This window comes from Triticum aestivum, chromosome 5D (genome assembly GCF_018294505.1).
Source record: "Triticum aestivum cultivar Chinese Spring chromosome 5D, IWGSC CS RefSeq v2.1, whole genome shotgun sequence".
Lineage (NCBI taxonomy): Eukaryota > Viridiplantae > Streptophyta > Magnoliopsida > Poales > Poaceae > Triticum > Triticum aestivum.
The window spans coordinates 528,338,662-528,362,405 of NC_057808.1; the positions used below are offsets into that span (position 1 = coordinate 528,338,662).

The window sequence follows — 23,744 nt, forward strand, 5'->3', positions numbered from 1 at the left end:
AGTCTCCAATAAGTTCTACAGCTGCAAGATGGAAGAGAATAGTTCTGTCAGTGAGCATATACTCAAAATGTCTGGGTATAACAATCACTTGATTCAACTGGGAGTTAATCTTCCGGATGATAGCGTCATTGACAGAATTCTTCAATCACTGCCACCAAGCTACAAGAGCTTCGTGATGAACTATAATATGCAAGGGATGGATAAGACGATTCCCGAGCTCTTCGCAATGCTAAAGGCTGCGGAGGTAGAAATCAAAAAGGAGCATCAAGTGTTGATGGTCAATAAGACCACTAGTTTCAAGAAAAAGGGTAAAGGGAAGAAGAAGGGGAACTTCAAGAAGAACAGCAAACAAGTTGCTGCTCAGGAGAAGAAACCCAAGTCTGGACCTAAGCCTGAGACTGAGTGCTTCTACTGCAAGCAGACTGGTCACTGGAAGCGGAACTGCCCCAAGTATTTGGCGGATAAGAAGGATGGCAAGGTGAACAAAGGTATATGTGATATACATGTTATTGATGTGTACCTTACTAATGCTCGCAGTAGCACCTGGGTATTTGATACTGGTTCTGTTGCTAATATTTGCAACTCGAAACAGGGGCTACGGATTAAGCGAAGATTGGCTAAGGACGAGGTGACGATGCGCGTGGGAAATGGTTCCAAAGTCGATGTGATCGCGGTCGGCACGCTACCTCTACATCTACCTTCGGGATTAGTTTTAGACCTAAATAATTGTTATTTGGTGCCAGCGTTAAGCATGAACATTATATCTGGATCTTGTTTGATGCGAGACGGTTATTCATTTAAATCAGAGAATAATGGTTGTTCTATTTATATGAGTAATATCTTTTATGGTCATGCACCCTTGAAGAGTGGTCTATTTTTGTTGAATCTCGATAGTAGTGATACACATATTCATAATATTGAAGCCAAAAGATGCAGAGTTGATAATGATAGTGCAACTTATTTGTGGCACTGCCGTTTAGGTCATATCGGTGTAAAGCGCATGAAGAAACTCCATACTGATGGACTTTTGGAACCACTTGATTATGAATCACTTGGTACTTGCGAACCGTGCCTCATGGGCAAGATGACTAAAACACCGTTCTCCGGAACTATGGAGAGAGCAACAGATTTGTTGGAAATCATACATACAGATGTATGTGGTCCGATGAATATTGAGGCTCGTGGCGGATATCGTTATTTTCTCACCTTTACAGATGATTTGAGCAGATATGGGTATATCTACTTAATGAAACATAAGTCTGAAACATTTGAAAGGTTCAAAGAATTTCAGAGTGAAGTTGAAAATCATCGTAACAAGAAAATAAAGTTTCTACGATCAGATCGTGGAGGAGAATATTTGAGTTACGAGTTTGGTCTACATTTGAAACAATGCGGAATAGTTTCGCAACTCACGCCACCCGGAACACCACAACGTAATGGTGTGTCCGAACGTCGTAATCGTACTTTACTAGATATGGTGCGATCTATGATGTCTCTTACTGATTTACCGCTATCGTTTTGGGGTTATGCTTTAGAGACGGCTGCATTCACGTTAAATAGGGCACCATCAAAATCCGTTGAGACGACGCCTTATGAACTGTGGTTTGGCAAGAAACCAAAGTTGTCGTTTCTTAAAGTTTGGGGCTGCGATGCTTATGTGAAAAAACTTCAACCTGATAAGCTCGAACCCAAATCGGAGAAATGTGTCTTCATAGGATACCCAAAGGAGACTATTGGGTACACCTTCTATCACAGATCCGAAGGCAAAACTTTTGTTGCTAAATTCGGAAATTTTCTGGAGAAGGAGTTTCTCTCGAAAGAAGTGAGTGGGAGGAAAGTAGAACTTGATGAGGTAACTGTACCTGCTCCCTTATTGGAAAGTAGTTCATCACAGAAACCAGTTTCTGTGACACCTACGCCAATTAGTGAGGAAGTTAATGATGATGATCATGAAACTTCAGATCAAGTTATTACTGAACCTCGTAGATCAACCAGAGTAAGATCCGCACCAGAGTGGTACGGTAATCCTGTTCTGGAGGTTATGTTACTAGACCATGACGAACCTACGAACTATGAAGAAGCGATGGTGAGCCCAGATTCCGCAAAATGGCTTGAGGCCATGAAATCCGAGATGGGATCCATGTATGAGAACAAAGTATGGACTTTGGTTGACTTGCCCGATGATCGGCAAGCCATTGAAAATAAATGGATCTTCAAGAAGAAGACTGACGCTGACGGTAATGTTACTGTCTATAAAGCTCGACTTGTTGCGAAAGGTTTTCGACAAGTTCAAGGGATTGACTACGATGAGACCTTCTCACCCGTAGCGATGCTTAAGTCTGTCCGAATCATGTTAGCAATTGCCGCATTTTATGATTATGAAATTTGGCAAATGGATGTCAAAACTGCATTCCTGAATGGATTTCTGGAAGAAGAGTTGTATATGATGCAACCGGAAGGTTTTGTCGATCCAAAGGAAGCTAACAAAGTGTGCAAGCTCCAGCGATCCATTTATGGACTGGTGCAAGCCTCTCGGAGTTGGAATAAACGCTTTGATAGTGTGATCAAAGCATTTGGTTTTATACAGACTTTTGGAGAAGCCTGTATTTACAAGAAAGTGAGTGGGAGCTCTGTAGCATTTCTGATATTATATGTGGATGACATATTGCTGATTGGAAATGATATAGAATTTCTGGATAGCATAAAGGGATACTTGAATAAGAGTTTTTCAATGAAAGACCTCGGTGAAGCTGCGTATATATTGGGCATCAAGATTTATAGAGATAGATCAAGACGCTTAATTGGACTTTCACAAAGCACATACCTTGACAAAGTTTTGAAAAAGTTCAAAATGGATCAAGCAAAGAAAGGGTTCTTGCCTGTGTTACAAGGTGTGAAATTGAGTAAGACTCAATGCCCGACCACTGCAGAAGATAGAGAGAAGATGAAAGATGTTCCCTATGCTTCAGCCATAGGCTCTATCATGTATGCAATGCTGTGTACCAGACCTGATGTATGCCTTGCTATAAGTCTAGCAGGAAGGTACCAAAGTAATCCAGGAGTGGATCACTGGACAGCGGTCAAGAACATCCTGAAATACCTGAAAAGGACTAAGGATATGTTTCTCGTTTATGGAGGTGACAAAGAGCTCATCGTAAATGGTTACGTCGATGCAAGCTTTGACACTGATCCGGACGATTCTAAATCGCAAACCGGATACGTGTTTACATTGAACGGTGGAGCTGTCAGTTGGTGCAGTTCTAAACAAAGCGTCGTGGCGGGATCTACGTGTGAAGCGGAGTACATAGCTGCTTCGGAAGCAGCAAATGAAGGAGTCTGGATGAAGGAGTTCATATCCGATCTAGGTGTCATACCTAGTGCATCGGGTCCAATGAAAATCTTTTGTGACAATACTGGTGCAATTGCCTTAGCAAAGGAATCCAGATTTCACAAGAGAACCAAGCACATCAAAAGACGCTTCAATTCCATCCGGGATTTAGTCCAGGTGGGAGACATAGAAATTTGCAAGATACATACGGATCTGAATGTTGCAGACCCGTTGACTAAGCCTCTTCCACGAGCAAAACATGATCAGCACCAAGGCTCCATGGGTGTAAGAATCATTACTGTGTAATCTAGATTATTGACTCTAGTGCAAGTGGGAGACTGAAGGAAATATGCCCTAGAGGCAATAATAAAGTTATTATTTATTTCCTTATTTCATGATAAATGTTTATTATTCATGCTAGAATTGTATTAACCGGAAACATAATACCTGTGTGAATACATAGACAAACAGAGTGTCACTAGTATGCCTCTACTTGACTAGCTCGTTGATCAAAGATGGTTATGTTTCCTAGCCATAGACATGAGTTGTCATTTGATTAACGGGATCACATTATTAGGAGAATGATGTGATTGACTTGACCCATTCCGTTAGCTTAGCACTTGATCGTTTAGTATGTTGCTATTGCTTTCTTCATGACTTATACATGTTCCTATGACTATGAGATTATGCAACTCCCGTTTACCGGAGGAACACTTTGTGTGCTACCAAACGTCACAACGTAACTGGGTGATTATAAAGGTGCTCTACAGGTGTCTCCGAAGGTACTTGTTGGGTTGGCGTATTTCGAGATTAGGATTTGTCACTCCGATTGTCGGAGAGGTATCTCTGGGCCCTCTCGGTAATGCACATCACTTAAGCCTTGCAAGCATTGCAACTAAAGAGTTTGTTGCAAGATGATGTATTACGGAACGAGTAAAGAGACTTGCCGGTAACGAGATTGAACTAGGTATTGAGATACCGACGATCGAATCTCGGGCAAGTAACATACCGATGACAAAGGGAACAACGTATGTTGTTATGCGGTCTGACCGATAAAGATCTTCGTAGAATATGTGGGAGCCAATATGAGCATCCAGGTTCCGCTATTGGTTATTGACCGGAGACGTGTCTCGGTCATGTCTACATAGTTCTCGAACCCGTAGGGTCCGCACGCTTAACGTTACGATGACAGTTATATTATGAGTTTATATGTTTTGATGTACCGAAGGTTGTTCGGAGTCCCGGATGTGATCACGGACATGACGAGGAGTCTCGAAATGGTCGAGACATAAAGATTGATATATTGGACGACTATATTCGGACACCGGAAATGTTCCGGGTGATTTCGGAGAAAACCGGAGTGCCGGAGGGTTACCGGAACCCCCCCGGGAGAAGTAATGGGCCTTATGGGCCTTAGTGGAGAGAGAGAGGGGCAGCCAGGAGGGGCCGCGCGCCCCCTCCCCCTCTGGTCCGAATTGGACTAGGAGAGGGGGGGCGGCGCCCCCCTTTCCTTCTCCCTCTCCCCCTTCCTTTCCCCCTCCTAGTAGGAGTAGGAAAGAGGGGAGTCCTACTCCTACTAGGAGGAGGACTCCTCCTCCTGGCGCGCCAACAAGGGCCGGCCGGCCTCCCCCTTGCTCCTTTATATACGGGGGCAGGGGGCACCCCATAGACACAACAATTGATCTATTGATCTCTTAGCCGTGTGCGGTGCCCCCCTCCACCATATTACACCTCGATAATATCGTAGCGGTGCTTAGGCGAAGCCCTGCGTCGGTAGAACATCATCATCGTCACCACGCCGTCGTGCTGACGAAACTCTCCCTCAACACTCGGCTGGATCGGAGTTCGAGGGACGTCATCGAGCTGAACGTGTGCTGAACTCGGAGGTGCCGTACGTTCGGTACTTGATCGGTCGGATCGTGAAGACGTACGACTACATCAACCGCGTTGTGTTAACGCTTCGGCTTTCGGTCTACGAGGGTACGTGGACAACACTCTCCCCTCTCGTTGCTATGCATCACCATGATCTTGCGTGTTCGTAGGAAATTTTTTGAAATTACTACGTTCCCCAACAATACCCTACTTCCTGCTTGATTGATCTTGATGAATATGAGTATTACAAGAGTTGATCTACCACGAGATCGTAATGGCTAAAACCCTACAGTCTAGCCTGTATGACTACGATTATGATTGTCCTCTACGGACCTAGCCTCCGGTATATATAGAGACCGAAGGGATCTAGGGTTACACAAAGTCGGTTACAGAGAAGAGAATCTTCATATTAGGTCATCAAGCTTGCCTTCCACGCCAAGGAGAGTCCCATCCGGACACGGGTAGAGTCTTCGGTCTTTGTATCTTCACAGCCCAACAGTCCGGCTCATGGCTAACAGGCCGGACGCCCGAGGCCCCCTTAGTCCTGGACTCCCTCACCGGCCCAATAAGAGGAGAGATGGGGAGTATCCGCTAGGTCGCTAACGTGCCAAATAGGAGTGGCCGGTACCCAGGCCTCCAACCGAACATGCGGTTATATGATGTTGTTGTTGACGAGAGAGCAACTAATCAAGGAGTACTCCTTCGGGAGCCCCGCAAGGGTCACTTGGGATTAATTGGGAGTGCGTCAAGTGGCGCACTCTTAGCCGCCGCCACGTGTCGCACTATCGGCGCTCCCTTCGGTTTTTTTTCTATACGTGTTTTCAGCTTTTAGATGATTTTTTTTGGGTTTTTCTCGGCTTTCCTCAGTATCTGGACCAAAACAAATTTCGGAAAAAAGCACAAAAAATGCGTTTCCTTTTTTTTCCTTCTGCGGAAGACACGGATTTGTTTCGGTGAGAGGCATGGCCGTGCCTCTTGGAAAAGAAAAATGTGTGTGTTTTTTCATTCCGCAAGAGGCACAGATTTACTTCTCATGGAGGCACAGATTTGCTTCCGTGAGAAGCATAGTCGTGCCTCACAAAAAAGAAATGAAAACATGTTTTCTTTTTTTCCTTCCACGAGTGGCAGGGATTTGCTTCCATGATCGTACCTCTCAGAAAACAAAAAAGATGCATTTTTTCGTTCCACGAGAGACACGGATTTACTTCTCATGAAGACATGGATTTGCTTCTGTGAGAGGCACAATCATGCCTCACAGAAAAAGTAGTGAAAAAATGTTTTCTTTTTTCTTTTTTTCTTTTGCGATAGGCAGGGATTTGCTTCCATGATCGTGCCTCTCGAAAAAATACGTTTATTTTTTTCATTCTACGAGAGACACAGATTTACTTCTCGTGAAGACACGGATTTGCTTCCGCGAGAGGTACAGTCGTGCCTTGCGGAAAAGGAAAAAATATGTTTTTTTAATCTTTTTTGCCTTCCGTGAAAGGCACATACTTACTTCTTATGGAGGTACGGATTTACTTTTCATGGAGGCACGGTTCGTGACTTTTGGAAAGGAAAAAACGCGTGCCTCTTTGAAAATGGAAAAAAGTGCTCCCAGTTTCTTTTTTTTATGGAAAAAAAGTTCGTTGAAATCTATTAACATGGAACCAAGTTTTAAAGATCTCGACGCAAGGAATCCTTTAACATGGAGGAATCAAGTTTTTTTCATGATAAGGTGGGAATGATCTTTACAAAGAGTATTCCTTAATTAGTTTTTCTAGCCGAGTATTACTTACACTTTTTTTAGAATCAATATTCCTTAATTAGTTTTTTTAGGGGTAGTATTGCTTAATTAGTTTTTGAACACAACATAGACGCAAGCGCTCATACATACGCGCATACACTCACCGTATGAACACACACACGCACACCCTACCCCTTATGAGCACCTCCGAGAGACTGCGCCGGCATATCATCTTGAGATTTACGAAGCCACCGTAGGTGCCTTGTCATCGATGCACTGAAAGCGCATCGCCGGAAATTCTAAAATAAATCCAGAAATAGTATTTCTTAATTAGTTTTTTGAGACAATAATATTCCTTAATTAGTTTTTTTAGGCAAATATTCCTTAATTAGTGACCTCGTAATGAGTGATGTAAACTCGAATCGGGCCTTCCTGATATCTTTTTTTTGGTGAGGAATCCTGATAGCCTTCTGGGCCAGGCCGACACAAGCCTAGTAGGCCTGTCCTGGTACGTAGGCCGAGAGAATGGGAAGTTGGGCCAGGATGGGCTCTGCGGAGAACTTCTAGCTGGCCTGACGCATTTGCCATAGTAACGGAAAGCGAATAAATGCCTTCTCCCCTGGCTCCGCACTTCCACTTCCGCTCCTCGCTTTATTCCTCGGGGGCGCCGGTGAGGAGGCGGCGCGGCCCGGCGCGGCGAGGCGGAAACCCCCACCGCCGCACAGGGAAGAGACTACGCCTCCGCAGCCATGGCCGCCGCCCCATCCGCCTCCGCCTCCGCCGTCGCCGTTGCCGAGCCCAAGACCAAGTACGATCGCCAGCTCAGGTAACGCGTCGGCGCCCTCCACGGCATCACCCCACCCTTGGTTACATCTCCGCGTGACTGGTGGAACTACGCTCGTCCTCTCGGGCTCGGTTTCGGTAGGGGCGGCGTGTGGTCTAGGGTTTTCTGCTTCCGCTGTGATTCGGCCCGCTGGCCGGCCTGAACTGTCCGAGGGAAGCGGGTGCCCTGCTTCTAGATTCGAAGGCCGCGGGCCTTGCATTGCATGCAGTCGGGGTGGCTGTTGTTGTTCGGGATTTTGGAAGCGCTGTTTGGGTCCTGATTGGAGCGAGTGTTTGGTTGCTGGTTAAGACGGCACTACTTGTTATGTTTATGATGATGTTCAGAACTTCAGATGAATCGTGCTTACATGGGTGGTTCGAGTTCCTGTGCATATGCTAGTACAATAACATGTTGACTGTCCACTACTACATTTGTAGCTCTTTTAGTCTGCACGGAATTTTGAAATCGAGCTATTTGGAAACCAGCAATTCAGCTTATCCAAACATAGTTATCCATGACATCAGGATAGCAACAACATTTACTGATACAAATCTTTGGCGCTCATCAGTGCAAACCAAAACTATAATTCATGACAGTCTTTAATTAATAAATTTAATATGACCCACATTCTATTGTATGGCCTTCTGCCCTTCACTTTTTCTCAGTAATGTCTTACAATAGATGTTCATTATTATCAGCTTAAGTTCCTCCCTACAAAAGCTTATGATGAATATGTGCATATATTGAAAGCTACATGATCTTGTAAATATGAAGTACAGGATATGGGGTGATCAAGGACAGGCTGCACTGGAGAAGGCTAGCATATGCTTGCTTAACTGTGGCCCTACCGGAACTGAAGCGCTGAAGAACCTTGTGCTTGGAGGAATAGGGAGTGTTACTGTTGTTGATGATTCCAAAGTTGAACCGTCGGACCTGGGAAACAATTTTTTGTGTAATGCGAATATGCGATGCTGTTCCTTCTGTTCCTTAAATTCATTTCCATAAAAGTGATGGAATTCATATTTACTGAGTGCTCTGTATTTCTGTTCAGTGGATGAAGGGTGCTTGGGTCATTCAAGAGCAAAATCTATCTGTTCTTTCCTACAAGAGCTCAATGATGCTGTGAAAGCCAAATATGTTGAGGAGTCTGTAGCGACAATGATAGATACAAATCCTTCCTTCTTTTCCGAGTTCACTGTTGTCATTGCTACACAGGTATGTGTTTTGATATACTCTTAACATAAGCTGCAAACGCAGTGATTCATTTGCTGATGCTTTCTGCGTAGAGTTTTAGCTGAATGAACACTTGTGTTTTTTTTAAGCCAAAAAATTGAAGTGATCAAAATCTTGGATGGTAGATTAGGCGGTTTGTAGGGTCAGGGTTATGCATGAGATATATATATATAACTGAATAACCTATGTATTTCTATTACAAATAGTTGTACGCTGGGAAAGAAGTGAATACTTTTGTATATTTAATAGTAAAGCATTTTTTAAGCTGGGAAATATATGGATCGTGGTGGGTGACTACCTGAAATGCCTATTTCATACTATTAGAGAATTAGATGATTTGAGCCTGTGACCACAGATATTAAGCAGTGTTTTCAACCTGCCATGGTAAAAGTTGCAACAAGTCTTTTTGTTTTTTGAGGAAATAAATTAAAGTTAGATAAATATATTTATCCTCTCACATTGAATCTCACATGTTTGGAAATCAATACTACATTTGTTTGCAACTTGATTAAGAAAAAAAGTTGGTCAAACAACCAAATATATATTTGGAAGCTGTTCGACCAAACAGGGTTACCATAATCCAGTGTCAGATAAGTGTCCGCTTAAGGTGAATTGGCATGACACTTTATCTAGTTATATGCAATATGTTACCATAATCCAGTGTCAGTCTGTCAGATAAGATTTAAAGTGACCGCTTAAGGCGAATTGGCATGACACTTTATCTACTTATGCAAATATGCGAGTAAACTTCTCATAACATAGTGGTCTCAAGAAAATTGTTACTAGTAAATCTCCCAACCCATATAGTTACTGGAATTTTCATTTGCGCCAAAATTTCATTGCACTATGCCCAATGCAAAATAAATAAATAAATGCAGGCTTCTGAGTTAGCATTAAATTAAAATTTCTCTTAATGTTCCCTTAAGGATCAACTAACTGCTGTGTGCATAAGAAAATATATGATGTGGTCCACATACTACATATTTGTCCGTGTTTGCAATTGATTATTTATTGAATAGACTGATGATTCAAATGTTTAGTATGCTGTTGTTAGCGGCAAACCTGTTTTCAGTTAACTTCTCCCGTACTTTTGTGAATGTAGATGGAAGAAGAGTTTCCTAGTTTGCTGTTGAAGTCTTTTAGCTAGCAAAACATCTATATGCAGTGTTCCGCTCTCAAACTAAGTTACTAATACCAAAGTTTTCACTACTGCAGCTTCCTGAGAGTTCTTTATTGAAATTAGATGGTATCTGCGGGAGCGCCAATATTGTTTTAGTTGCTGCGCGTTCATATGGTTTAACTGGCCTTGTCAGGGTCAGCATCAAGGTACTTAAGCACTTCATACATGAGCCTTAGTTTGTATGACTTGTTAATGTTGTTTGGTAGTTAATTATGCTCTGGGAGTCTAACTGTCTTGGGGGAGTCGTGGGCCAAATCATTTTGAGAAAGTTGACCGTTTTTCCTTGTAATTTGTTATTAGGAGCATTGTGTTATAGAATCAAAACCAGACCACTTCTTGGATGATTTACGGTTGCACAATCCCTGGACTGAACTCAAGCAGTAAGAATGTATTCATATCTTGATTGTTCACAGAGCAAGTTGCATGATAATTATTTCATTCTCAACGAAATATTTGTTGCCGACTTGCTATTGGCTTTCAGATTTGCAAAGTCAATTGATATATGCGACAAGGATGCCGTTGTGCACAAGCATACTCCATACATTGTTATCCTCGTGAGGCTTGCAGAAAAATGGGCAGATGCGCATGATGGGCAGTTACCTTCGACCAGGCAAGAGAAAAGGGAATTTAAGGTACATGTTTTTTGTTTTGTTTTGCTGGCCGAATAATTGAAAAAAATTCTAGGAGTTTCTGATTGTTGACAAAGCTACTGTTTTTGGCAGGACCTAATTCGAGCCCATATGCTTAACGTAGATGAAGACAATTACAAAGAAGCAGTAGAATCTTCATACAAAGTCTCATTAACTCCGGGAATCAGTGAGTTGATTTATATAATTGCTTTCGTGAATGTAACTTTAACATGATTCACAGCTTACTTTTCTTAGTACTGTATGACAAAACTACTTGAATCACTGTGACGCTACCGAACTGTGGTCTACATATATAATTAGTGTGACCTATGTGCCCCCACAACCTGTTCATACTAAGCATTTACATAGTTTGCATTCGGATTAGTAATGGTTTAGGCGTCTTCCAGCTCGTCGGTTGTGTTGAAGTATACTTGAATCACCCACCGAATATTGTTGTGATTCGGTTAGGATCTCCCTTGGTCTCCAAGGCTTGTAACCCTATATAATGTTAACATAGCGCCCTAGGTGTGGCGTTTTGGCCTAAACACATCGTTTACTTGTTATCAATTTCCAAACCACGACCCTCCATTCGATCTCCACCACACCATCGCTATGTCCACCGCACCAGGGACCAGCCCTTCCCTCGCCACCCATACCCTCCCCGCCACGATCAACTCCACCATCCGCGCTCATCTCCGCCCCCATGCCCGCTTCTGCCTCACCGGCGGTGAATGTGGCTAGCGTTCGCACCCACGTGTCGGTCACCCTCGACCTCCACACATCCAACTTCTCAAAGTGGCGGATGTTGATCCGTATTCTCCTTGGCAAGTATGCCTCCTTCACCCCGTCAACACCACCATCGTCGACACCGACCGCACCCTAGATTTGACTCACGAGGACTACATCGTCGAGTCGTGGCTCTATGGCTTCATCTCCGATGAGATCCTCGACATCATCATGGCGGAGGACCAGACGACTCAATATGCATGGGTGCTCATCACCAATCTCTTCCTCGACAACCAGATGACACATGTCGTCTACCTCGAGGTGGAATTTTGCGGCGTTTTGCAAGGTGAGCTCTTTGTCACCGTGTACTGCTACCGCCTCAAGACTCTCTCGGACGCCCTTGGCGACGCCGACACTCCCGGCTCGGATCAAAACACTCGTCCTCAACTGTTTCCGCGGCCTCAACCCTTGCTTCTCCGACATCAGAACCATCATCACCATGCAAAACCTGCTCCCGTCCTTCGCGCATACACGCTCCCTCCTCACCTTGCGTGAGACCCAGCTCGCCAACTCCACGACGATGAGAAACCAAACCGCTCTCTAGGGCGGCGCCCCCTCCCACGGCTCCGGCAACTCTAGCAACAACCGCGGCTCGGACCGCGGCTACGGGAACCGGAGTGACAACAACTACGATGGTGGCCACCATGGTGGCAACCGCAACGGCGATGGTAACTGGTGCAAGAAGAACGCTGGCAGCAACCAGCTTCGGCGGAGGAAGTTCCGGAGGCAACCGGAACGGCGATGATGATGGCAACACCTACCGTAGCGCTTCTATACGGTCGGTCCGTGGGTGTGTTTCAACCCATACACGGGCCAGGACAAGCAACCTCAGGCGCCCCCGGCCCCTGGCGATGCCCCCTGCCCAGGCGTTCACCTCTCTGCATGGTCAAGCCCTTGGCACCAACCCGCGACCGACTCCCAGCTACAATGGCGCCTCGACTTGGGACTGGTCTGCGCTCATCGCAGCCCTGAACAACGCAACCACTCCATCAACCGCCGGTGGGTGGGTTATGGACCGCGGAGCCACTGCACACATGGCTTCCCACCTCGGTATGCTCCCCAATCTTGTTCCTGCCTCTCCTTTCCCCCTTGTCATCATGGGCAACGGTTCCATGCCTCACATCTCTCATATCTGCCATGCACCCATATCTACTTCCGCTCGCACTCTCTTTCTTAACAAAGTTTTACTTGTTCCTCATATTGGCAAAAATCATCTTTCTTCTCGTCGTTCCACTATCGATAACCTTTGTTCAATAGAGTTTGACCATTTTGGCTTTTCTGCCAAGGACCTTCGCACCAAGGCCGTGATCCTTCGCTGCAATAGTCATGGAGATCTCTACGTCTTCCCGTCTTCGGTCATCAATCACCACGCCCATGGACTCCTCACCACCACCTCCACCGACCTTTGGCATTGTCAGTTAGGTCACCCGGGTCATGACGCTATGTCACAACTACATAAGCAGTCTTTTATTCCATGTAATAAAGCAGCCTCGCATGTTTGCCACGCTTGTCAACTTGGTAAACACGTGCGCTTGCCTTTCACTAGGTCTACTTCAAAAAGTGTTGAACCGTTTAAATTAGTGCATTGTGATCTTTGGACTTCTCCTATCTTGAGTAACCCCGGTGTAAAAATATTAGCTCATTATTGTTGATGACTTTTCCCACTACATGTGGACGTTTCCTTTATGTTGAAAATCCGCTGCCGCTGCCATACTCATAAATTTCGTTGCCTACGCTCGTACACAATTGTCACGCCCCGTTGTCGACGTTCATGCCGATAACGTGACTGAGTTTCTCAACTCCATGATCACCTCTTTCTTCACCTCCCATGGCATTCAACTTCGTCTTTCATGCCCATACACCTCTGCGCAGAACGGCAAGGCCGAATGAGCCATCTGCACACTTAACGTCACACACACACTTCTCTTTCAGTCATCCCTGCCATCCTCGTATTGTGCCAAAGCCTTGGCAACAACCACTCACCTCGTCAACATTCGTCCCTCCCAACCAATCGAGTTTGCCATGCCCTACATTCATCTATACGACACCCTGCCCAACTACGGCGCCCTACATGTATTTGGCTGCTTATGCTACACAAACTAATCCGCCGTCGCCAAACATAAGCTCGCACCTCGCTCCGTTGCTTGCATTTTCTCGACTACCCTAGTAACCACAAAGGATACCGTTGCCTTGATCCTGAAACACGCCGGGTCATCATCTCTCGCCATGTCGTCTTTGGCGAAACCATGTTTCCCTTCTCACACTCACCTGACTGGCCACCTAACACCCTCGTCGCGCTCGATTTCCTCCTTGACCTCGCTGCAACGCAAAACCTGCCAGCACCCACTCCGCCTGTTATGCATGGGCATCCTCACCCGCTATGCATGGCGGCCCTTGGCCTTCACCCACGTCAGCGCCGCGGACGCCACACAACCTTGCCGGGCCTCACTTTGCCCCATCGCCCCCATTCCTTCTCCCGGTCCTCCAACCCCTCTAGGATTGCCAATCACCCCCGTCTCGCCTACAACACCGGACTCCCCTCCTTTCGGTTCAAGTGAACCATCGCCACCAGTTGTTATTCATCGGCCACCCTTCCCTCTAATACTCACACCATGGCCACTTTGCAAAACAGGCCTCTTCCAGTCCGTCGATCATTTGAACCTAATGGCCTCCCATTCCACTCCCTCTATTCCTAAAACATACTGGGGTGCTCTGAATGACCCATACTGGCGCCGTGCCATGCACGATGAGTTTCAGGCCCTTGTTACTGGCGTTACGTGGTTACTTGTTCCACGTCCTCCTCGTGCTCATGTTGTTCCAGGGAATTGGATCTTTAAGCACAAAATTCCACTCTGATAGCAGCCTTGCTGACTACAAGGCTAGGTGGGTGGTGCGCGGCTATTCTCAACAGCCGGGCATTGATTTCGACGAGACGTTCAGCCCTGTCGTCAAGCCGGCCACGATATGCATCGTTTTCAGCCTCACGGTCTAGCGGGCATGGCTGATCCACCAGCTCGACGTCAAGAATGCCTTCCTACATGGCAATCTTGACGAGGAGGTCAGCAGCCACCTGTTTTTGTCGACGGTCACTACCCTGACTACGTGTCGCCTGCACAAGTCGCTCTATGGGCTTAAGCAAGCGCCACGCGCATGGTACCATCGGTTTGCCCTCTTCGCGCACAACCTTGGTTTCGTTGCATCAAAATCGGATGTCTCCTTGTTCGTCTACAAGCGCGGTCAAGACCTTGCCTACAACCTCTTGTACATAGATGATATTATCATCACCGCCTCCAATGCGCGTGGTGCTCATAAGATCACAATGCACTCATTGAAATGGTTCAACACTTTTTGAAGTAGACTCAACAAAAGGCAAGCGCATGTGCTTACCAAGTTGACAAGCGTGGCAAACATGCGAGGCTGCTTTATTGCATGGAATAAAAGACTGCTTATGTAGTTGTCACATAGCGTCACGACCCGGGTGACCTAACCGACAATGCCAAAATTTGGTGGAGGTGGTGCTGAGGTTTACATGGGCGTGGCGATTGATGACCGAAGACGTAGAGATCTCCATAATTATTGCGGCAAAGGATCACAACCTTGGCACGAAGGTCCTTGACAGAAAAGCCAAAAGGGTCAAACTCTATTGAACAAAGATTATGAAGAGTGAAACGATGAATAGAAAGAAGATTCTTAACAATATGAGGAACAAGTAAAACTTTGTTAAGTAAGAGAGTGCGAGCGGAAGTAGATATGGATGCATGGCCAGTATGAGAGATGGGCAGCGTGGAACTGTTGCCCACGGTGACAAGGGAGGAGGGAGAGGCGGGAACAAGATTGTGGAGCATATACCGGGGTAGGAGGCCATGTGTGAAGTGGCTCCGTTGTCCATGACCCACTCATCGACGGTTGATGGAGTGGCCACGTTGTTCAGGGCCGCCATGAGTTTGGAGCAGTCCCAAGCCGGGGCATCATTGTAGCCGGGAGTAGATGGCGGGTTGGTGCCGAAGGCTTGACCATGCAGAGGGGCGAGCGAGGTGAACTCCTAGGCACAGGGGGCATCGCCGAGGCCGTGGGCCAAGCAGGCCGGCCCTCTGGGTCGCATCGCTGGGGCGCCTGAGGCTGCTAGGCCTGGCCCGTGTATGGGTTGAAACACACCCACCGACCAACCGTAGGAGGAGCGCCACGGTAGGTGTTGCCGTCGTCGCCGCTGTTCTGGTTGCCGTCGGAATTTCCTCCGTTGGAGCTGCTGTCGGTGTTCTTCTTGCGTCAATTACTGCTGCCGTTGCGGTTGCCGTAGGAGGGGGCTCTGCCGTAGAGAGTGGTTTGGTTTCCCACCGACTTGGAGTTGGCGAGCTGGGTCTCACGCAAGGTGAGGAGGGAGCGCACATGCGCGAAGGACGAGAGCGGGTTTTGCATGGTGACGATGGTGGTGATGTCAGAGAAGCGAGGGTTGAGGCTGCGGAGACAGTTGAGGACGAGCGTCTGATCCGAGACGGGAGTGTGGACATCGCCGAGGGCGTCTGAGAGAGCCTTGAGGCGGTGGCAGTACGCGGTGACGGAGAGGTAACCTTGCACAAGCCCGCGAAATTCCCCCTCGAGGTAGATGACACGTGTCATCTGGTTGTCAAGGAAGAGGTTGGTGGTGAGCACCCATGCCTCTTGAACCGTCTGGTCCTCCGACATGATGATGTCGAGGATCTCATTGGAGATGGAGCTATAGAGCCATGACCGGATGATTTAGTCCTCGCGAGTCCAATTTAGGGTTTGGTCGCCCTCTACGGTGGTGGTGTTGATGTAGGGAAGGAGGTCATACTTGCCGAGGAGAACACAGATCAACATCCGCCACTTTGAGAAGTTGGAGGTGTGGAGGTCGAGGGTGACAGGCACATGGGTACGGACGCTAGCTACGTTCGCCGCTGGTGAGCCAGAATTGGGCATTGGGGCGGAGATGAGTGCGCCGGTGGTGGAGTTGATCGTGGCGGGGAGGGTAGGGGTGACGAAGGAAGGGTTGGTCCCTGGCGTAGTGGACATGCCGGCGGCGTGGTGGAGATCGAAGGGAGGGTCGTGGTTTGGAAACTAATATCAAGTACTTTAGGCCAAAACACCACACCTAGGTGTGCCATCGTGTTAACATTGTATAGGGTTACAAGCCTTGGAGACCAAGGGAGATCCTAACCGAATCACAACAATATTCGGCAGGTGATAACATTCCTATACAAATCAACTATACAAAACTATACTTTAACGGCGTCACATAATTACTGAATCGTAACATGCAGTTGTTTGAGGATTTACCTAGTTATCTACTTCAGGCCTTCTTAAAGGAAAGCAGTGGGAGATGCGCCCACATCGGTTTATTTTTAAGAATAAGAACTTATCTGCTTCAGGCTTTGTTCTAGATAGTGTGATTGCTTGGTATTAGTGATTTGAGATGGTTGATCAAAGGTAACCTGCTTTGTTACAGTGTATTTGAGTACTATCTGACTGTCCTGTAAAAATTAACAGTATTGTCACCTGGTATTTCTTGTCAGTTTGAATTGTATATGAATACCGACTCACTTGCTGTTCTCTATCCTGTCCGTACCAAGGCATGGGTGTCAACCGTATATGAACACCGACTCACTTGGCTGTTCTCTATCCTGTCAGTACCCACCTGATGGTAGCATGCTAGATGTCACTTAAATAATGTTAGTCACGTGCCATCTGAAACAATTTATTACATTAATTGTTGGAAAAAAAATTGTCTTCACGATTTACTCTGAATAGTCTTATTTCCAGATGATGTGTGTTCTGTTATTTATTTGATACAGGAAACACAGCTATGCAGAATTGAAAATTCTCACTCATGACCGTTTTCTGCTAGGTAATGAAATCCGTCAGATAATTGATGATAGCTCCTCTGAAGTCAATTTTTCTTCTTCAGATTTTTGGGTTTTAGTGTCTGCTTTGAAGGTATCTTCATTATGATTCGCAGCATAGTAGATGTGATAGCCCATGCTACTTTAATACTCTGTTATATGAAATAGCAGCCGTTCTTGATACTCTTTGATGTTGTTGACACAAGTTCAGAGAGCTGTTTTTTTTTTGTGTGTGTGTGTGTGTGAAGTGTAAGCATCAGCTGAAGCAGATGACAGGTAGTTCATAACTTGTTTTTTATTGGGTAAAGCCAAGCTAAAGCCATGGATGAGTTGTGTTATACTGAGAGGACCCATTTAGTAGAGCAATAAGCCTATATGCGTGAAATGTGGGGAGCTGTTTAAAAAAATGAATGTGAAGTGATGAACTATTCACATACAACTGTTACCTGCTGAAGTGGCACAGGGTTTCCTTCGCCCATCTTTTGTGCAATCATTTCTCTTTCTTACCATGGTTTCCTTTTCTTAAGTTGCACAGCCTTCTTTCCATTTTACAGGAATTTATCACAAATGAGGGTAATGGTGAGCTACCTCTCGAGGGAACAATACCTGATATGACATCACTTACCGAGTCAGTTTCTTGCGACACTATCATCCCTCAGGTTCAAGTTTGTTGGCATGACTGTTTCTTCTATTGCATGAATTTTATTAAGTATTTGCTTTCTGACCAATGCAGGTATTATGTAAGCCTACAAAAGATTTACCAAGCTAAGGCTGAATCAGATTGTCTTGCCATGGAGCATCGTGTGAAGAGTATTTTGAAGCGGATTGGTAGAGATCCTGAATCTATTTCGAGGGCATATATCAAAACATTTTGCAAAAACACTAGAAAACTCAAAGTAAGATGCTTTCTTAAGGGGCACATATATTTGTAACTTCTTTTTAGTGATTGCTATCAGTATATCTTATTGCATGATTCCCGTATGATTGTGATAGATAGTCCGGTTTGGTGATGGATAAACCTTTCAGTGTTCTGTTATTCCACTCCCATGTTTGATAATAAATTTTAATTTTATTTCCATGCAAATGATGTGTCAATTACTGCTCACTCATTTGAGAGTAAAATGCACAAAACATTTAAGTCTTATTTTTTTATTGGCAATGCAACTCCTCTGATTTAAATTTCTTGTTGCAAGTGCTGGCTGTCGGCAAGTTTTAATCAGTTCAGATTGGTGCATACTAAATACATGAATGTTGTAGAAGATGCTCAAAAAGCCAACCATTCTTATGGGGTTCTGTTTTTTATCTTGAATCTGCTCTCTCCCCTCGTGTCCTTTGCGTCAACTATATGTGTTCTCATTGTTGAGTGGTTTCTGTTCTCTAGGTCTGTAGATACCGCAGTATGGAGGAGGAATTTAGCTCTCCAGCCCTATCTGAAGTTCAAAAGTACTTCGCCGACGAAGACAGTTGGTCAGCATCTATTACTCTTATGTTTCCGTTTCATCTCTTCATATGTAATCAACACAGGAAATTATTATACATGTTCCACATTCCATGCTATTACTATTACTCCATATTCTGTAACATTGTTAGTTATCTTTTTGACAAATATGTCATTCTAGAACTAGCCAATTCATAATGCCGTAGAATTAGCATTTTTTCAAGGCAGTAAAGCATTTTTTTTGGTGGAACTACTGTAATACGCGGCCCTTCTTGTGTTTATCTAGTGTAGCGGCATGAGTTTGTTTCTTGTTAAAAGTAATTGTTCTTTCAGCAGACCATATTGCAAAATGCATTGCAAGTTTTGTGCACACATGGGTATATGTCTCATGAATTGTGTGTAACTTTATGTTGGAGTTGTTAACCTCTGGTTTATTTGCATTCCTTTTGTATTTTCTAAATTAGTTAGCTTCTCTAATAACAAACAATTTTATTGATGCAGCTACGCAATGAACTTCTATGTTCTGCTACGTGCTGTTGACCGGCTTGCTGCCAGCTATAGCAGATTACCTGGAATATTCGACAGGTACATGAGAAAAATGCGCATTCACTTATGGTGATAATTATGATATCATGCTTTTAAAGTTGATCCTGTTTTTATAATACTGATAAAGCATTGGGTCCACTAGTGAGATTGTTGAGGATGTTCCTAGGCTGAAGGCGGCTGCTGTCTCGGTGCTGAGTGACATGGGTTTGAAGGGAGCATCCTTGTCTGAAGACCTGGTTACTGAAGTGTGCCGTTTTGCGGGTGCAGAGATTCACCCCGTTGCTGCCTTTATTGGCGGAGTGGCCTCCCAGGAAGTAATCAAGGCATGTTATCCTTTCTTCACTGAAATTTATTGACCAGGAACATGTGGGTAGTATCTTGTGTGAGCACGCGTGTACCTTACTAACGTGATGTGTCCCCGCCCCTTCTCCAGCTGGTGACCAAGCAGTTTGTGCCGCTGAATGGAACATTCATATTCAACGGAATCGACCTCAAATCTCAAGTCTTGGCCTTATAACATGGCTTGTTATCTTCTAGAGCATTTTGGAACGGTCATCCAATTGGTTGCATACTTGAGTAGAACTAGAAGACCCTGCGTCACGGCTTCGGTGCAATGAGAACATTTTGTCCATTTACTGGGATTTGGACTGTACTAAATTTCGCACTGAGGTGGTGTAATTCGCACAGCGGGTGGTTTATGTGCTGGTTGGGAATCAGCTCTATATGAGTTTTTTTTTTCCGAGTGAGCTCTATATGAGTTTATGAAGCCATTCCCCCTCTCTTTTGCTGGTATGAACACCTCTACCGACTTGTTGGCAGTGGAATGTGAATTGGTGCCTATGTGAAGACTACCAAGCCTTCATCGCGAAGCACATCCTGCTTACATCTTTGTGACCAACATGTACTTTGTAATAGTTTATCGCAAACGTGTATGGAATAGTTTATCGTAAACAAAGCTTACGGTTGAGGCAGAGTCTGTTGACGATGAAACTGGCTATTGCGTCACACTCGCATTGTGATTGATGATGCATGTGCAACAATTTCTTGCTGGGCAATGCAGTGTCGGACAAGGAAACAGTCCGCCTATCGACGACCTAAAGCAAGATGCAGGTTACAGTCTGCCTACCGGCGACCAAGCATGCAGTGCAGAAGTAGCACAAGGCAATGGATTACGCGCTGCTTCAGTCGTTTAGTTACGTCGGTCTGCTTATTCATTCAGTTGTTTGGTTACTTTTTCATAGTGTAGTTGTTTAATTAGTACTAGTACTACTTGGGAAAAAGATAGATGACGTAAGCACTGACGTCGCCTCGCATGCATATACTCCCTCCGTTCCTAAAATATAAGTGTTTTTAGAGATTCTAATATGGACTACTCCCTTCGTCCAGAAATAATTGTCATCAAAATGGATGAAAATGGATGTATCTAGAACTAAAATACATCTAGATACATCCATTTCAATGACAAGTATTTCCGGACGGAGGGAGTACATACAGAGCAAAATGAATGAATACACGCTAAACAATGTCTATATGCATCCGTAACTAGTCCATATTAAAATCTCTAAAAAGACTTATATTTAGAACGGAGGGAGTAGATAGGACCGGAGAGGCGATGTATCTCGATTGGTATACGCGCTAGTCTCTGTCAGCACATGTGCTGATAATTAAGCCCACAGTTTTACCCGACTCATGCCTTCAGCAGCAACGGAGTTCCAAAAATACAAGGTAGTAGTATTATGGATCGATTGACCGATGGTGACACCACCGTACCGCGTAATTTGCCCACTGCATGCAGAGTCTGTATCCTAGCACTCCGCCGTGTCCGTGTGCTCCTGAAATAAAATGAGTGTACCCGCCAGAAAGAAGAAGAAGAGAGTGCCATTAGCGTATTCTCCATACCTTACCGTGGGACTGGGAGCACAAGGTTTGCACACTTCTTAGTCAGCGCAAATTAAATTAAGCGCGCTTCACTGTCAGTCTTGTTGGCTAAGAAAATCTTGCTTGATGACCAATCTAAGCAACTTGAATCTACCAATCATGTGCCCAGCAGACACCAAAAAAGAGCATATAATGGTTTCGTGACAGAACATGGGGCCGGCGGAAATTGCCTGGTGCGTCGCTCTCGCGATATGCTCTTTCTGCACCTGACGGTGCATGTCGGTATGTGCAACAGCGTCGCAATTTCTTGCAGGGGACGACCATGAAGCGGTCCGCCGCCTATGGAAACCAAGGACCGGAAGCAGGACGAATGTTAGTCACCAAGCACTAGCCACGGAGCAAGATGCATTCGGTTTGGGATTTTGTAGTGGATCTATAGCATATGTGCACAAGCTAACGTAATCGATTACGTGCTGCTTCGGTTGTCAAGTCTAATCACTCGTTCTTAGTGGATGAACTTGTTTAATCAGTGGTACTTGGGGAGACAAGGCATGCATGTGTAGCGAGGAGAGGTTCCATGGGAGGGAGCACGTATGCACCGACGTCTCACCACACATGGTTCACCGTCCTGACCAGAAGCGATGTATCTGTCGATATGCTTCTGACTGTCAGCAAATGGACAGTGAATGGACGGTGTTTTCTCAGCGGCCAAGACACAGCTATGTCCAGATGTTCTTGGAGCAATTGTCGGCATGGGATGTTATGGATTCATTGTCCAATGTCCATTGATCGATGATGACACACCGTACTCTGCCGCGTCATTTATCGGGTGCATGCATAGCTTATACCAGTACCCCACCGTCTCTCCCGATAAATAATTGTAGTACGCAGTAGTATTACCTTACCGTGTGTCGTGTGACTACAAAGTGTAATTTCACACTTACATGGTAAATGTACTTGTCGTCTAATCAATCCAAAACTGTTAAACTCGGATATGCATGGGTCAGCACTCTGCGTCTATGACCAGCTTGTATGCATGCCCAGGACGTCGACATGTCGACATTAGCTTTTACGCGACCAATGACAAGCTTAACCGCGTCCACCCGCAAAAAAGAAAGAAAAGAAAGAAAAGACAAGCTTAACCGCGTCAACTGTCCAGACTCGAGCATATACTAGTTTGGATTGAGACGTCATTGCTGTAATTATTAGATCATGCACAACGAAACTTGTCCGAACCTGTCTACTCCAAGAACTAAGTAAAGTGCTCTTAGTGGGACACACACGTTTGGTCTATGAGGACATCTACACTCTGTATGATTTTTTTATTAATTAAACAAAAATTCAAAAAAATCTGATTTTTTTAAATAAACTTGACTTTTCATTGTACTCGCTCCATCCGAAAAAACTTGTCCCAAGCTGGTCCATCAAATGGATGTATCTAGCACTCTAACTTGGTGCTAGATACATCTATTTGAGGGACAAGCTTTTCCGGACGGAAAGATACTTGTGAGAAAAATCTTTAAAAAAAAACCCCTTAAACTTCTTTCAGAAAGATAAAATTTTGACCAAAATAGTGTGAATAGTGACCTATAATAGCAAATATACCATTCATCCCGTTTGAATGGATTGGCCGGCCACCTTAATTAGTGCTTGCCGCGAACCAATGTGTGATTGGATGGTTAGAGGGACTGTGGTATTCCCAGCCCACCGGGGTTCAAATCCCGGTGCTCGCATTTATTCCTGAATTTATTTCAATATTTTCAGCGATGCGCATTCAGTGGGAGGAGACGTTCCCGTCGGCGACGAGGTGCCTACGGCGACTTCGTAAATTTGAAAATGATATACCGGCTCAGTCTTTCGGAGGTGCTCATAGGGATATGGTGTGCATGTGTGCGTTCATAGGGATGAGTGTATGCGCATGTATATGAGCGCTTGCGTTTGTACTGTGTTAAAAAAAATAGTGCTTGCCTAGTTGGCCAGCTGCATGCATGCGAAGCAGGCCGGCACTGACCCGACCACTACTCCAGTGTATATGTACGTACCCACACCAACACGACGCGGCCGTATGTGTACGTAGTCAGTCAATGCCGTGGCCGCTGCCGACGAGCTAAAACGGAACAACGCCGGCCGGCCGGGAAGTTTCATTCGATGGCCCTGTTTGAATCAGGGGTTAGAGCTAGTTTGGGTTAGTTGCGGGCTCAAATAACCCAAAAATATTCAAATAGGGGAGGGTTAGAGTGGGTTAGTTTCATCTAACCCAACTATCCCGGTGAAGAGGTGCTTATTTGGGTTAGAGTGGGTTAAAAAATGAGACTTTTTACAATGCATCACTGTGTTAGAGTATCCAAACAGGGCCAATATAATCATTGCAAAAGAGATTCACTAAATCATTGCATTCGCAGGAGCCGGATGGCCAATGAATGACCGAAAATCCAGACCGAGCAAAA

The 23,744-nt window shown here is 45.2% G+C and overlaps 1 protein-coding gene across 3 annotated transcripts; it reads left to right on the forward strand.

The window, feature by feature from the left end:
• The first annotated feature begins 7,538 nt into the window (after positions 1-7,538).
• LOC123123480 (NEDD8-activating enzyme E1 regulatory subunit AXR1) lies at positions 7,539-20,690 on the forward strand. Of its 3 annotated transcripts, none has more exons than XM_044543996.1 (14): positions 7,539-7,752; positions 8,529-8,701; positions 8,801-8,964; positions 10,198-10,308; positions 10,463-10,542; positions 10,644-10,794; positions 10,885-10,978; positions 17,441-17,529; positions 17,990-18,063; positions 18,169-18,331; positions 18,817-18,902; positions 19,375-19,458; positions 19,547-19,742; positions 19,853-20,690. In XM_044543996.1, exons 1-14 carry the CDS (start codon positions 7,676-7,678, stop codon positions 19,934-19,936), a joined length of 1,626 nt encoding a protein of 541 aa, XP_044399931.1. In that variant the 5' UTR covers positions 7,539-7,675; the 3' UTR covers positions 19,937-20,690. The 3 variants fall into 3 exon arrangements, with proteins under 3 accessions (XP_044399931.1, XP_044399932.1, XP_044399933.1); XM_044543997.1 differs by having other exon boundaries at positions 19,562-19,742; XM_044543998.1 differs by having other exon boundaries at positions 19,586-19,742.
• Positions 20,691-23,744: the final 3,054 nt, after the last annotated feature.

Bases quoted from the DNA above. Each gene is read 5' to 3' on its own strand.
- LOC123123480 (XM_044543996.1), top strand. From the start codon at position 7,676: ATGGCCGCCGCCCCATCCGCCTCCGCCTCCGCCGTCGCCGTTGCCGAG. The intron at 10,795-10,884 runs GTACATGTTTTT...TGTTTTTGGCAG, and splicing joins AAGAGAAAAGGGAATTTAAG to GACCTAATTCGAGCCCATAT. The intron at 18,903-19,374 runs GTCAGCATCTAT...TTATTGATGCAG, and splicing joins TTCGCCGACGAAGACAGTTG to CTACGCAATGAACTTCTATG.